The 12,465-nt window shown below is 38.2% G+C and overlaps 1 protein-coding gene across 1 annotated transcript in view; it reads right to left on the bottom strand.

Annotated features, from left to right (window-relative positions):
• GARS1 (glycyl-tRNA synthetase 1) overlaps nucleotides 1-12,465 on the bottom strand; it is a 44,556-nt gene that overhangs the window by 16,762 nt on the left and 15,329 nt on the right. Inside the window, exons 5-9 of the mRNA XM_047694571.1 lie at nucleotides 11,315-11,403; nucleotides 10,232-10,308; nucleotides 6,284-6,429; nucleotides 3,742-3,891; nucleotides 58-220 (exon numbers count right to left, since the gene is read on the bottom strand). Coding sequence (XP_047550527.1) covers nucleotides 58-220; nucleotides 3,742-3,891; nucleotides 6,284-6,429; nucleotides 10,232-10,308; nucleotides 11,315-11,403 — 625 coding nt within the window. The remainder of the gene's footprint in view (nucleotides 1-57; nucleotides 221-3,741; nucleotides 3,892-6,283; nucleotides 6,430-10,231; nucleotides 10,309-11,314; nucleotides 11,404-12,465) is intronic.

The following is a 12,465-nucleotide window of genomic DNA, read 5'->3' as shown; positions in this document are numbered from 1 at the left end:
AAGTACTGCAGACCCTAAGCTGGAATAACCTAAATGAAATTACCTATGGAATCTTACCTGTTCAACAGCATCTCCTAGGCGCATTTTTCGAGCAGACTGTCCGCTGACTTGGGCTTTTGCTGAATATAAATAAAGGTGGAGGTCTGCCACATTCTGAAACTTGGGATGGTCCTTTTCACTGGGATCTACAAAGTGTTCAATTTCTGCCATTGTGAATTCTCTGGAAGAAAAAATGTAAGGGATAAAAGTTGCATACTTAACTATAAAAATTAACGAGGCCCTTATTTTCAACTTTACTCTGCAATGATACAGGCCCTCAGGCGACAGGAATCTCTTATCAGTAAACCAGAAAACTGTTTCCTAAGAGAATGGCAAGGAAAAAAAAAAGAGGTTGGATTAAGTTTGTCTGGGTGGCTATTATTCTTAAACATATTAAAGAAAACTTTACAACTCACCTCAATAGTAATTTAAATAAATAAATACAATCAAACTTCTCTCAAATATTAACTTCTGTCTAATGACAAAGATTCTTTGCTTGCCCTAATTTTAGTCAGTTTTCTGAACCTCTTCGTAGGCCCATCTGTATACTTCTTTGTAAAATCCAGTTTTAGCAAGAACCCTGATAAGTCAGTTTAACTAGGACCCTCCACCCCAACCCTTGCTACGTGATCACCTCTGCTCTCTTTTTTGGGTTTGTCATCTACTACCATCCCCCAGTTGGTGTCTGTTTACCCTGGCCTATATCCAGCAAGATCCCATTAGGTTGGCTTAGCCAGAATCCCCCTTGCCTTGCCCCTGGTGGTCCCTTTTAGTAGTTTTCTAGCCACTGATGCCCTTCACCCCACGCCTTGGCTATAAATCCTCTCTTGCCCCTGCTGTATTCAAAACTGAGCCCCTATTCTATACTGAGGTCTCTTTTCCCCTACTGCAACAGTCTTGAATAAAATCTGTTTCTATTACCTTAACTACTACCCATCTGTGTTTCCTTCCATACTAGCCATAACAACAAAAGATTATTTTCATTGGAAAATACATTTTAAAGAACAGACTGATAGTTTTTAAAATTAGGAAAATTAAGGGAATGTCAGACAGAAAAAAGAAATGATACTGAATAGCGACTTCCAAATAAAGTGGTTTTCCTTAGACCACTAGCAAGTCTTTATAAATATATACTAAATGAAGTTCCCAGTATTTCCTTTTCAAAGCACGGGAAATTAAAAGTGAAGTGAAATTATTCTTCAGCTTTTATGGTAGTTTGGTTTCTTTCTTTTTATTGCTCTGAGCAAGTAAATGACTGATAATGGCACCATACAGCTGGCTTCTTTAGAGTAACAGCTTCTTGAATAAAGTGTTATTCAAGGCAGAGGACATAAGACATGAACTGAACAGGCTAGCATCAAGCTAACTGCATAATGATGAAATAAATATGCATTTAGTAATGGTTTCCCAAAGAGACCTCACTGAATGGCAATTAAGTAGCTATTGGGGGAAAAGTGTTTTAAGTTAATTTTATGAGTCAAAATCAAGTCTCTCTTCTTTAAACACCTCCCACACATACATTTACTAGTGCACTTCCATGATTATCTCAGATGTTTCAGAAGTAATGAAAAATTGCTTAAATGGGCCCTAAAAATACATGAAATGCACTGCAAAAGAGCTCGGACTTTGAACTTTATTTTTTAATAGTATTTCTTCCTTGGTCCTAAGGTACCTGTATCTTTTCTTTCAACCACTATCAAACATCCTCCATGTGCACAGAAAAAGGACAGAGACAAGAAGCACAATGTCTGTCCTCACATACCTTACAGCTTGGCGGACAGCAAGAGAACATCTAAGATGCAGAGCGTGTCAAAATGTCCTGCCCAGAACCCCAAATAAGCTGCTGCCCAAGTCTTTCCGTCTGTTCTGTCAAATAACCCCGGCCCATAGACGGGAGATGGAAATCAACTCTAACAGTGATCCCACCAATGGTCTCTTGTCTTTGAGTTCAGAGACCGTACCTGGACCGTGGAGAACTCTAATAACCTAGAGTCTAGGAGACAGAACCAGCCGATCACAATAAAAAATTTTTTTTTTAAATTACAGATGAACCGTCTAATACTCTCAACCTAAACAGAAGAAATCATAGCCATGCAAAGACTGATCACCTGATAACCCCATGCCATCAAGAAGACCTCACAGCACTAAACAAATCCTAGCCCATTCCAAGGAACAAAAGCCATGTGGATACTGGCTTATGGAAGAATAAGTGGACTTCTAGTCGGGACCTTACAGATGCATATAACAAAAACCAGCCAGAATCCAGACAGGGTGCTTTAAAGTGAAAGTGACCAAAATAAAAATGGCCAAGGAACCCCCACGGACCTTTCACCAGCTCACTCCTAATCAATCCTCAGCTCTGAGCTACTTTTTCGATTTACCACTCTCCATTCCACAGGCCCCAGGTTTTGCCTTACTTTGTGGTCCTTTTTTATAACTTCCAAGAGCTACTCGACATTATATAAATCCTCTCCAAAACACTGACTTTACACAAAGTCAGTCTTACCGGGCTTCCTCAGTATTTTGAAACCATGCTTGAAGACACTACTGGAACAGATGGAAAGCCAAAAAACAAAAGGAAAAAGAGAGACAGAAAAACCAAGACGCCAGGAAGTAAAACAGACTCAAGCCTACAAGTTTTCATTGTTATTATATCTGGCTAAAGTTTCTGACCACCTCTTCTTTCCGCATGGAGGCCCAAAGGGAAATTGTTTTGTGCAAGCCCCTTCCTCGCGCAGTCCCCACTTTCTCGACAAGAAGGCTGAGCCAATCATAGGCCTGAAGAAACAGTTTGGTCAGTATATGGGGCGTTTCCACAGTGAGTGTCAGGGGGACTGACAAGATTAGGCAGGTGCTTTGGGTGCTTTGATGTAGAGTCAGTGGCTGGGATATGCTATGACTGAAGTCTGTAATTATAGTGAGTAAGAAAAGAGAAGAGATGGGTGGGGTGGTGGGGCTGTGGAAAATCCTTCTGTAGTCTAAGATAGTTAAGTTTACCTACGTATCTTATTTTTTATATGCAATTTATAATGCCAAGAGATGATATCAGTAAGAAAACACAGAAATCACAAAAAGCTTAAAATCTCAGTAAGTTTCTAAAGAAAACTTAAGTGCCAATATGCACTCCCACGTACGCCTGTATATATCTGGCAAAAGGAGATTATTAGAATAGAGACAAGTGAGCAGACTAGAGTAGACAGAAGCAAGCCTGCTAGCTAGCCTGTCACAGAGGCACACCAAGTATCTGGAGGAATGTCAACTGGTTACAGAAACACCCTCGGCCCAACTCCAGTGCTGCTGTTTGCCCTGGACACCCCGGATAACACTCTCCTCCTAACCGTCACCTCATCCCCACCTCACCCTACACTTACATACATCACCACTGCCAGAAAAATGCCTTGGTTTAGACAATCAAGATCCTGCCATCCTCTAAATATATGACAAACAAGGGGGAAAGATCATTTTGGAGCAGGTGAGAAACATGATCTATTCTTTACCCTCCTTCCTTTCAAGTTCCCATTAGTTACTCACAACTACCTGATGTCCCAGAGATTACAAACAAACATCATCTTTTGGAGGACAAAACTAAAGACATGGTCATGTAAGAACAAAGCAGAACTGTTTCAACATAGCAAGCTTCCCTTTCCTATTTAATGATTAGCTCATTCACAAATTTTACTGGAAGAAGAATACGGGCAGTACCTGACTCTGATCAGTCCAGATCGAGGGGAGATCTCATTTCTAAAAGAATTTCCAATCTGGGCAGCAGCAAAAGGCAACCTTCCTTGGTTGAACTCCAAAAGTCTCTTGAAATTCAAGAAAATACCCTGTGCGGTTTCTGGTCTCAAGTACCTATAAATTTAAATAAATTGGTCTGTTAGAAGGAAGGAAATTAAATTTTCCAAAAATCTGAAATTCTAGATACAAATCCTGAAAGTCCTAAGTATACTATTTTCATACAAAGCAGGGCATATATGCTCTAAAGCAAAGGAATAAGAAGAGTAGACATTTTCCCTGGTACCAAACATACTCAAGCAAGTGTTAGAGAATGTATCAAGCAACTGGTATGGCAATACTACTATCAGAAATGTCATTTTATTTTATCAGTCCAGTGAGTCAATGCCACCTCTCTCTTATTGTCCCTAAAACCTGATAAATCATTAACGTGCAGGCAGACAACAATTCAGATCCTTCTGAAAAGAAGACTCTGCCTAAGTATATGCCTGTTAACGCACCTATTAGAGTGTAACTGTGTGGCTACAAAGAAGCCAGTATGGCCTTACACTCAGCATTAGAGCTCATTCATCACAGTCATCACACCAGGCCAGGCAAATGGCAGGTTTTTCCTATCATTTTCTCCTCTGTGGTATTCCACATTTCCAGCCACGGGTTTCTTCTCTTTTTCTCCATGTTTTAAAGATACAGCTAAGCAAATACACCATGATAGCCATTTTCCTCTTCTCAATTTTACAGAAAATATTCTCTGCAAAAACATCAGTTAAGAAAGCTTTTCCAGGGGCGCCTGGGTGGCTCAGTGGGTTAAGCCGCTGCCTTCGGCTCAGGTCATGATCTCGGGGTCCTGGGATCGAGCCCCGCATCAGGCTCTCTGCTCAGTGGGGAGCCTGCTTCCTCCTCTCTCTCTGCCTGCCTCTCTGCCTGCTTGTGATCTCTCTCTGTCAAATAAATAAATAAAAATCTTTAAAAAAAAAAAAAGAAAGCTTTTCCAAGGGCCTACCTCAAATAAATATTTTGTGAAAAGAACTTTAAATCAAGGAAAAGATAAAATATAATTGTACCCTCTTCTCACTCTAATATACCAATACCTCATTCTGGAGGTCCTTTCCAGATTTCATCCAAAAGAAGTATAACTACAGTTTATACACATTTTTTTAAAAAGCTGTAAGACTTTTAAATTTCATTTATTTATTTTTAAGTAGATTCTATGCCCAACATGGGGCCTGAACTCATGAGCCCACGATCAAGAGTTACATGCTCCACCATCTGAGCCAGCCAGGCGCTTCTATGTGCATGATTTAGAAGTAGAATGTGTAAAATTATGTATTCTTTATTTTTTCCATTTTCTAAATAATCATAAAAATATTTCATATTTAATAGTTGCAGTGTATCCTACTAAAACGATCTACTTTAATTAACTTAACCATCTCAAATTTTTGGATAAATAGGTTATTTCTATTTTTAATTTATATGCTCTTGATAAATACACCTTCATAGCTTCCTTTCCTTTTGAATTATCTGCTCAGATAAATTCCCAAGAGTAGGTCAGAGGGCTTGGCCCATTTAATGACTTTCTGTATGTACTGCCAAAATGAAAGGCTCACCTTTGGCCTCGTTCCATAAAATATCCCAAGTCAACACAGTGTGTGACTAAAATAATTCTAGTCATACATTCTGTCACAATTAATTTTTATTTTTCTACTTTAGGAAACATAATCTATCTTGCTTCATCTAACAAAAGCCTACCCTCGATTACTTACAATGAGACCATAAGAAAAACATCTGAAGTTATGAAGTGGACTACTTGGCTAAGTTTGTTAACACTGAGAAGGAATCTATATCTACAAATTCTAGTTCTGGGTCATATTGTAAATTGTTCAGCTTTTTTTACTGTGAAAACCACATCTTTTAAATAACACCAAACCTATGTTGTTCTGTATGGTAGGCCACTAGTCAAATGCCTAAATTTAAATTAATTAAAATTAAATACATTTTAAAGTTCAGTTCCTCAGAAGCACTAATGCCATTTCAAGTGCTCAGTAGCCACATGTGGCTAGTGGCTACTATACTGGACAACACAGATTACCAAACATTTATACCATTGCAGAAAGTTCTATTGGATAGTACTGATCTAGACTAAATGGTTTGTAAGTCTCCTTCGGCAATAAGTTCAATGACTTTCAAAACCATTCCTCAACTATCTCTCCTACCCTGTACAGCTATCACCACAAGATATGACTTCTATTTATTTTCTGGCAAAAAAATGATCACATACACTAAAAATATATACATATACATATATATATATGTATATACATATATATATATATTCAGAAAGATTAGAAGGAATAAATTTAAGAATATGTTTGTTATTATTTCTCCTTAAAATGTTTATCTGTACTTTCTACATACCATTTTTCAAAAATTTTCTTTCATGGCCGATTTGATGTTTACTTTTTATTACAACAATTTTAGTAACTTCATTACATAAAGAGTAAGTGATACATACCCAGGCATGTTTCCTCCAGGCCCAATGAAGGTTTTGAACATTAAGTTAAAAGATACTGGAGGGGAGAGATCATTTCCAGTAATGGGGGATTTTACATTATAGTTCACAAATAGATCCCCAAGTTCCTGCTGGCCATAGTTATCAAGCTAAAGGATACATAAAGAAAACAATTAACATAAAAGATTGAGAAAAAAAACACAGCATAAAAGTATTACATACATAAAACCCATCTACCATTAAAAGTCACCCAAAATAAGAACATCAAAGTTAATCTAACTTTCAAAAAACCCAAATTAAAATCATAACCAGTTCACTTTCCATTTATCAATTTATCATTTACCGTTCTAGAAAAATGGAGTACTTTTCTGGAACTGACCTAAATTGACAAATTCACCATTTCACAAGGAAAGATAAAGAAAAATATCTCTGGTTCAATTATAATAGTTACAGATTGGTAAGAATCTGAAATCATATAAATTACATTGGGTTTTTTTTATAGATTTTATTTATTTGTCAGAGAGAGAGAGAGATACAGACCACAAGCAGGGGGAGTGGGAGGCAAACGGAGAAGCAGACTCCCCTCTGAGCAGGAAGCCCAATGTGGGACTCGATCCCAAGATCTGGAATCATGCCCTGAGCCAAAGGCAGACGCTTAACCAACTGAGCCACCTAGGTGCCCCATAAATAAGTTTTCAAGTTGCATTTTACCACTTCGCATATTTAAGAGTCAGGTACACTTCCCTATTAAATTGTGCATATAACTTTCCTTTGCCACTAGATATTAAGCTCTTGAAGGTAGAAACTGTTTCTTATTCATCTCTGCTTGTTCTAGTGTACTGCACATTTTATATATTGATAACCAACGTGAAACCCTCTAAAATGATGTGACTTCCAATTCAAAAATTTCAAATGACTATGACAAACCACCTAATACTGAAGAATGTTCAAAACTTAAAAAAAGAAATCTCCTAGTAGAATTAATTAGATAAATCAACTCAGGACCATAAGAACTGAGGCTCTGGAGTCAGAAAAACCTGGGTAAACTGCCCAATTCTACCACTTACGGATTGTGTGACTCAAGAATAAGTACTTATCTAACCTCTCTGAGCCTCAATTTGCTCATCTGTGAAATAGGGAAGCAGCATCTACTTCACTATGAAGAGGTACTATGAAGATTAATTATGTAAAGTACTTAACACAGGGCCTGGCACATAGCATACACGACACCACTAAGTGTCTTGCCAAAATATCCAACTGGGCCTCTAGGTCGGACTACCAAATTATAAGTAATATAGAAACAGAGGAACATGTGAAATATCACCACAATAATGTAATGAGCCAAATCCAGGGAGTAGAAAATACTAAGAAACAAATATTACAATTTTTTAAAAATATTTTTAAATGAAAATATAAGGCAAGGGACGCCTGGGTGGCTCAGTTGGTTAAGCAGCTGCCTTCGGCTCAGGTCGTGATCCCGGCGTCCTGGGATCGAGTCCCATATTGGGCTCCTTGCTCGGCAGGGAACCTGCTTCTCCCTCTGTCTCTGCCTGCCTCTCTGCCTACTTGTGATCTCTCTCTCTGACAAATAAATAAATAAAATCTTTAAAAAAAAAAAAAAAGAAAGAAAATATAAGAGATAAAGAACCTAAAGACTGGAAGAGATTTAAGAAATATATCAACCACTCACAAAGTATGGACTTTATCTGGAGCCCAATTCAAACAAACAAAAAAAGTGGTTAACATTTAAGAAAATGTAATTAAAATGATGTTTTAGATGTACTTCAAAATAATTCTGGAGAAGGAAGGAAAGCAGGGAATGGATTCAACGAAATTTGATAACATTGTAGCAGGTTCATGGGTACATTAGTACTCATTATACTATTTTCTATTTGTATATGTTTTGAATTCTTCCTAACAAAAAACTTAAAATTGACTTAAAAGCTGGTCCATGCACAGGTGGGTCAGCAAAAATGGACAGAGAAGAAAAACAGTTCTGATCTACTGAATCCACATAACAGGAATAAAGCTCTTCCTACTACAGAGAGTGAATCAGTTCCTTTTAAAGGAACTATCACGCTGCATAAAGCTGAAAAGGAGTCACAGACGCTAACAGGTAGAGAAAGCGATTATCTGCTCAAGCGAACAGATGGGCCTTTGGCCATGAATCCACCGGGGCCATTTCTGAGTACTAAACCACAGTTCCCAACTTTTCACTGAACGTTACACGGACAGCAGCTTCTATGTATATCTAACATAGCAAACCAAAAAACAGACTGCTCTCTGGGGTGCCTGGGTGGTTCAGCTCATTAAGCATCCAACTCTTGATTTTGGCTCAGGTCATGATCTCAGGGTTGTGAGACCGAACCTTGTTCTGGGATCCTGCACTGGGCTCCACACTGGGAGTGGAGTATGCTTAAGATTCTCTTTCTCCCTCTCCTTCTGCCCTCCCCTCACCAGCACACTCACCCATTTTCTCTTAAAACAAAACAAAACAAAACAAAACAAAAGCCAAAAATGAAAAAAACAGACTGCTCTTCTAAGACCATGAATATCAGACAGAAAGTCAGGGTTCAAACTATAAATGACTTAATGAATCAACTAATTACTTCCTGCTCTGACAACTGACTTGGAAATGAATGAAACTGTTAAGATCAAAGACACATACAAAAGCTTTGTAAGTCTAACATTCAAAATGGGAAACAGTAACCTGGGGGGTAATTAGAAGTGCTTTTCATTTCTTCTTTCTAATAAAGGTCATGCCTTTGGGAAAGGAAATGAGAAATGAATGTTTGGCTATAATGGTGTCAAAATCCAAAAACTGGTTTACTAAATCATGAACAATACTAAAGCAATGAGCTTCAAGCGAAGGATAAAATATACTTCACAAGGACTAAAATAAATTGGCAGATGAGTCAACAGCCAAATTAAGATTTTCTTTTAATTTAAATGAGGAAGGAGAAAATTTCTGAGCTACCGTTAGAAAGCTAGATACCACAGAGAAAAATCAGCATATTTTTAGAAAACAAGGCAGCACTGCAAAAGTATCCAGTAAATGCTCATGAGAAAATGCAAAGAGGTAGGGATTCCTACATTCAGCCTCACAAATTTATATACTAATATAAAGAAAATATGTATAAATGCACTGGTTTCTGGGTATGTCTATATAGTTTTGCCCAAGAAAGTAAATAAAATTTAAGAGGTGAGCTTTGGTGGACCTCATGATCAAGCACGGTGTTGGAGAAAGGTATTTTGCTTAAATGGATACGTAAGGTGAGAGATCAGCAACATACACACGTGGACATGTGCATCTTCCTGAGCAAAAGAGGTACCGTTTTCGTAGTATTTTTAAAGTGATCTGTGACCTAGAAAAGGGATAAGAACAACTTCTGATATAGAAGGTATTCCTGCACTTGGTAAAAGTCAGAACAGATTATCTCCATGGTCTTTCTTAAGTCTTCCCTAAACTTTGCCAACTTAAATAGAAATTATAAAACATTGAGTCTATAGGAAAGGCAGGGCCCTGCTCATCAGGTTCTAAGAATAACAGCATGTAGTCAGGGACAGTGCAACCAGAAGCAGATCAAGTGGCTGATGAGACAGTATTCACAAGGATAGCTGCCCCCAAATCTCCATTATCAAAACTGAACACTATTCATCCTTAACCACTTCTCTGGTTTTTGCTACTAAATCCAGAAAACTGGTTTCTAAGGAGATAGAACCCATTCCATGCCTATTTACACTGAATTGCTAGTCTGGGCTAAAATAAAGTGTTAGCCACAAAAGGTAGAAAGAGAAGAAAATAAAAATACAAAGAGAAACATAAGGGAAACTCCACCTCCTTATAATCATGGCCTGGGTCAGCACAATGTGGGATTCAACAGTCATCAAACACTGTAAGAAAGATAGTACCTACCTGAGTTGCTGTGATAACATCTCTAAAGTACTCACCTGAGCCAAGACACTTTCCATCTCTGACTTCTTTTCAGCAGAACACTTCTTATCAGACATCAATTTCTGTAAGTGAGCTACAAGAACAGTGTTGACACATGTCAATTTCAATCAAAGGGTAAAAGGACAACGCACTTTGAGTTTCGGTGCTGGAGAGGTAAAAAAAATGAATCCAAGGATAGTGTTCTCACTTAATACAAATCCCATGGCTAATTTTACAGGGAAAATAATGATAATGTCTTGATCCTTTTGCTGACTTAGAATTTCTAATTATCATTTAGAACTTCTTTTTGTTAAATAAGGGACTCAAGCTGTACAGGTGTACCTTCAGTTCCAAACCACCACAATATAGCAAATATTGCACTAAAGCAAGTCAAATGAATGTTTTGGTTTCCCAGTGCATATAAAAGTTGTATTCTATTATATATATAATAGCATTATATCTTTTTTTAAAAAAAGTATACCTTAATTAAAATATTTTTAAAATTGGGGCACCTGGGTGGCTCAGTTGTTAAACGTCTGCCTTCAGTTCAGGTCATGATCCCAGGGTTCTGAGATCAAGCCCTGCATCGGGCTCCCTGCACCACAGAAAGCCCACTTCTTTCTCTCCCACTTCCCATCCTTGTGTTCCCTCTCTCACTGTGTGTGTCTCTCTGTCAAGTAAATAAATAAAATCTTCAAGAAAATAGAATATTTAAAAAATTAAGTTAAAATTTTATTGCTAAAAAATGCTAACCATCACCTGAGCTCTCAGAGTCCTAATTACTGATTACTATAAAAAATAAAATAACAAAAAAGTTTGAAATACTGCAAGATTTACCAAAATGTAAGAGAGACAAAGCGAAAAAAGCTGTTGGAAGAACAGCACTGTCTTTCCACTGCCTGACCTGGGGTTGGCCAATATCTGCACAGCACAGGAAGGTGGAGTGCAATAAAATGAGGTCTGCCTATATGGCAAGATCTGTGCACCTTCCTCTTTAGATGTTATGCCCCCCAAAAAAGACATGAGAAAAATTTAATCTAAACCCTCTGTTCTGATCAATTTTACTTAGAAGAATATTTATCCAAGATGAAAAACCATACCTTTTAATAGATGGTCAGCACGAAAACACTCTCCATTTTTTACATCTTTCACCATGAAGTCAGCGAATTTGTCTACGTGGCCAGAGGTCCTAGTTTAACGAATGCCAAGCCAGTTTGTCATTTTCATACAAATAAATACATAAACTTTACGCTCTAAGATGTTCCCCCTCTATATATAATATATCCAGCTTATATCTGTGTATTTGAAAGATGGAAGCTCCCATATATATAATGATGTATCCACAGTGGATAATAATGTAGGCCAGAGAAAATCCTTCCTCAAATCTATCTCCACCTTCCCCACCCCCACCCCAAGCTCTACCTTCCCACAGGAAAAAGACATCAACCAGATTATACTCTCACAAGTTGTCATAAAGTATGTGCTACCTTGCAGAATCAATTAATCCATGCTTATCTAATTATTAATGATTTACGCAAAGGCCAAAACCAGGGGGAATTTGACTAGACAAGAATTCATGGTAACTCAGTACAGAACCTGCATCTTTTTTTTTTTAAAAGATTTTATTTATTTATTTGTCAGAGAGAGAGAGAGTACAGGCAGGCAGAGTGGCAGGCAGAGGCAGAGGAGAAGCAGGCTCCCTGTAGAGCAAGGAGCCCGATGTGGGACTCGATCCCAGAACACTGGGATCATGGCCTGAGCCGAAGGCAGCCGCTTAACCGACTGGGCCACCCAGGCATCCCCAGAACCTGCATTTTGAACCTGCATCTTAAGAAAAGAGTTTTCTGCCACTGAAAACTGTATGGACACTGGTATTATCTCTTACATAATTCTTACTAGTGGAGGAAGTAGCTAAAGAATAGGTTCTCTTAGGGGTGCCTGGGTGGCTCAGTCGTTAAGCGTCTGCCTTTGGCTCAGGTCATGATCCCAGTGTCCTGGGTATCGAGCCCCGCATCGGGCTCCCTGCTCAGCGGGAAGCCTGATTCTCCCTCTCCCACTCCCCTTGCTTGTATTCCCTCTCTCACTGTCTCTATATCTGTCAAATAAATAAATAAAATCTTTACAAAAAAAAAAATGTAGGTTGTCTTGATCTTTTAGATCCATCATCAGGAATTCATCTTGTTTTTCTTGGCTGAAATCACTGAGAGCCCAAAAGATGTAAACAGTGAAAATTAGCTCTTTACTAGGCAAC

Source organism: Lutra lutra, chromosome 11, assembly GCF_902655055.1.
Source record: "Lutra lutra chromosome 11, mLutLut1.2, whole genome shotgun sequence".
Lineage (NCBI taxonomy): Eukaryota > Metazoa > Chordata > Mammalia > Carnivora > Mustelidae > Lutra > Lutra lutra.
This window is presented reverse-complemented; position numbering and strand designations above follow the sequence as displayed.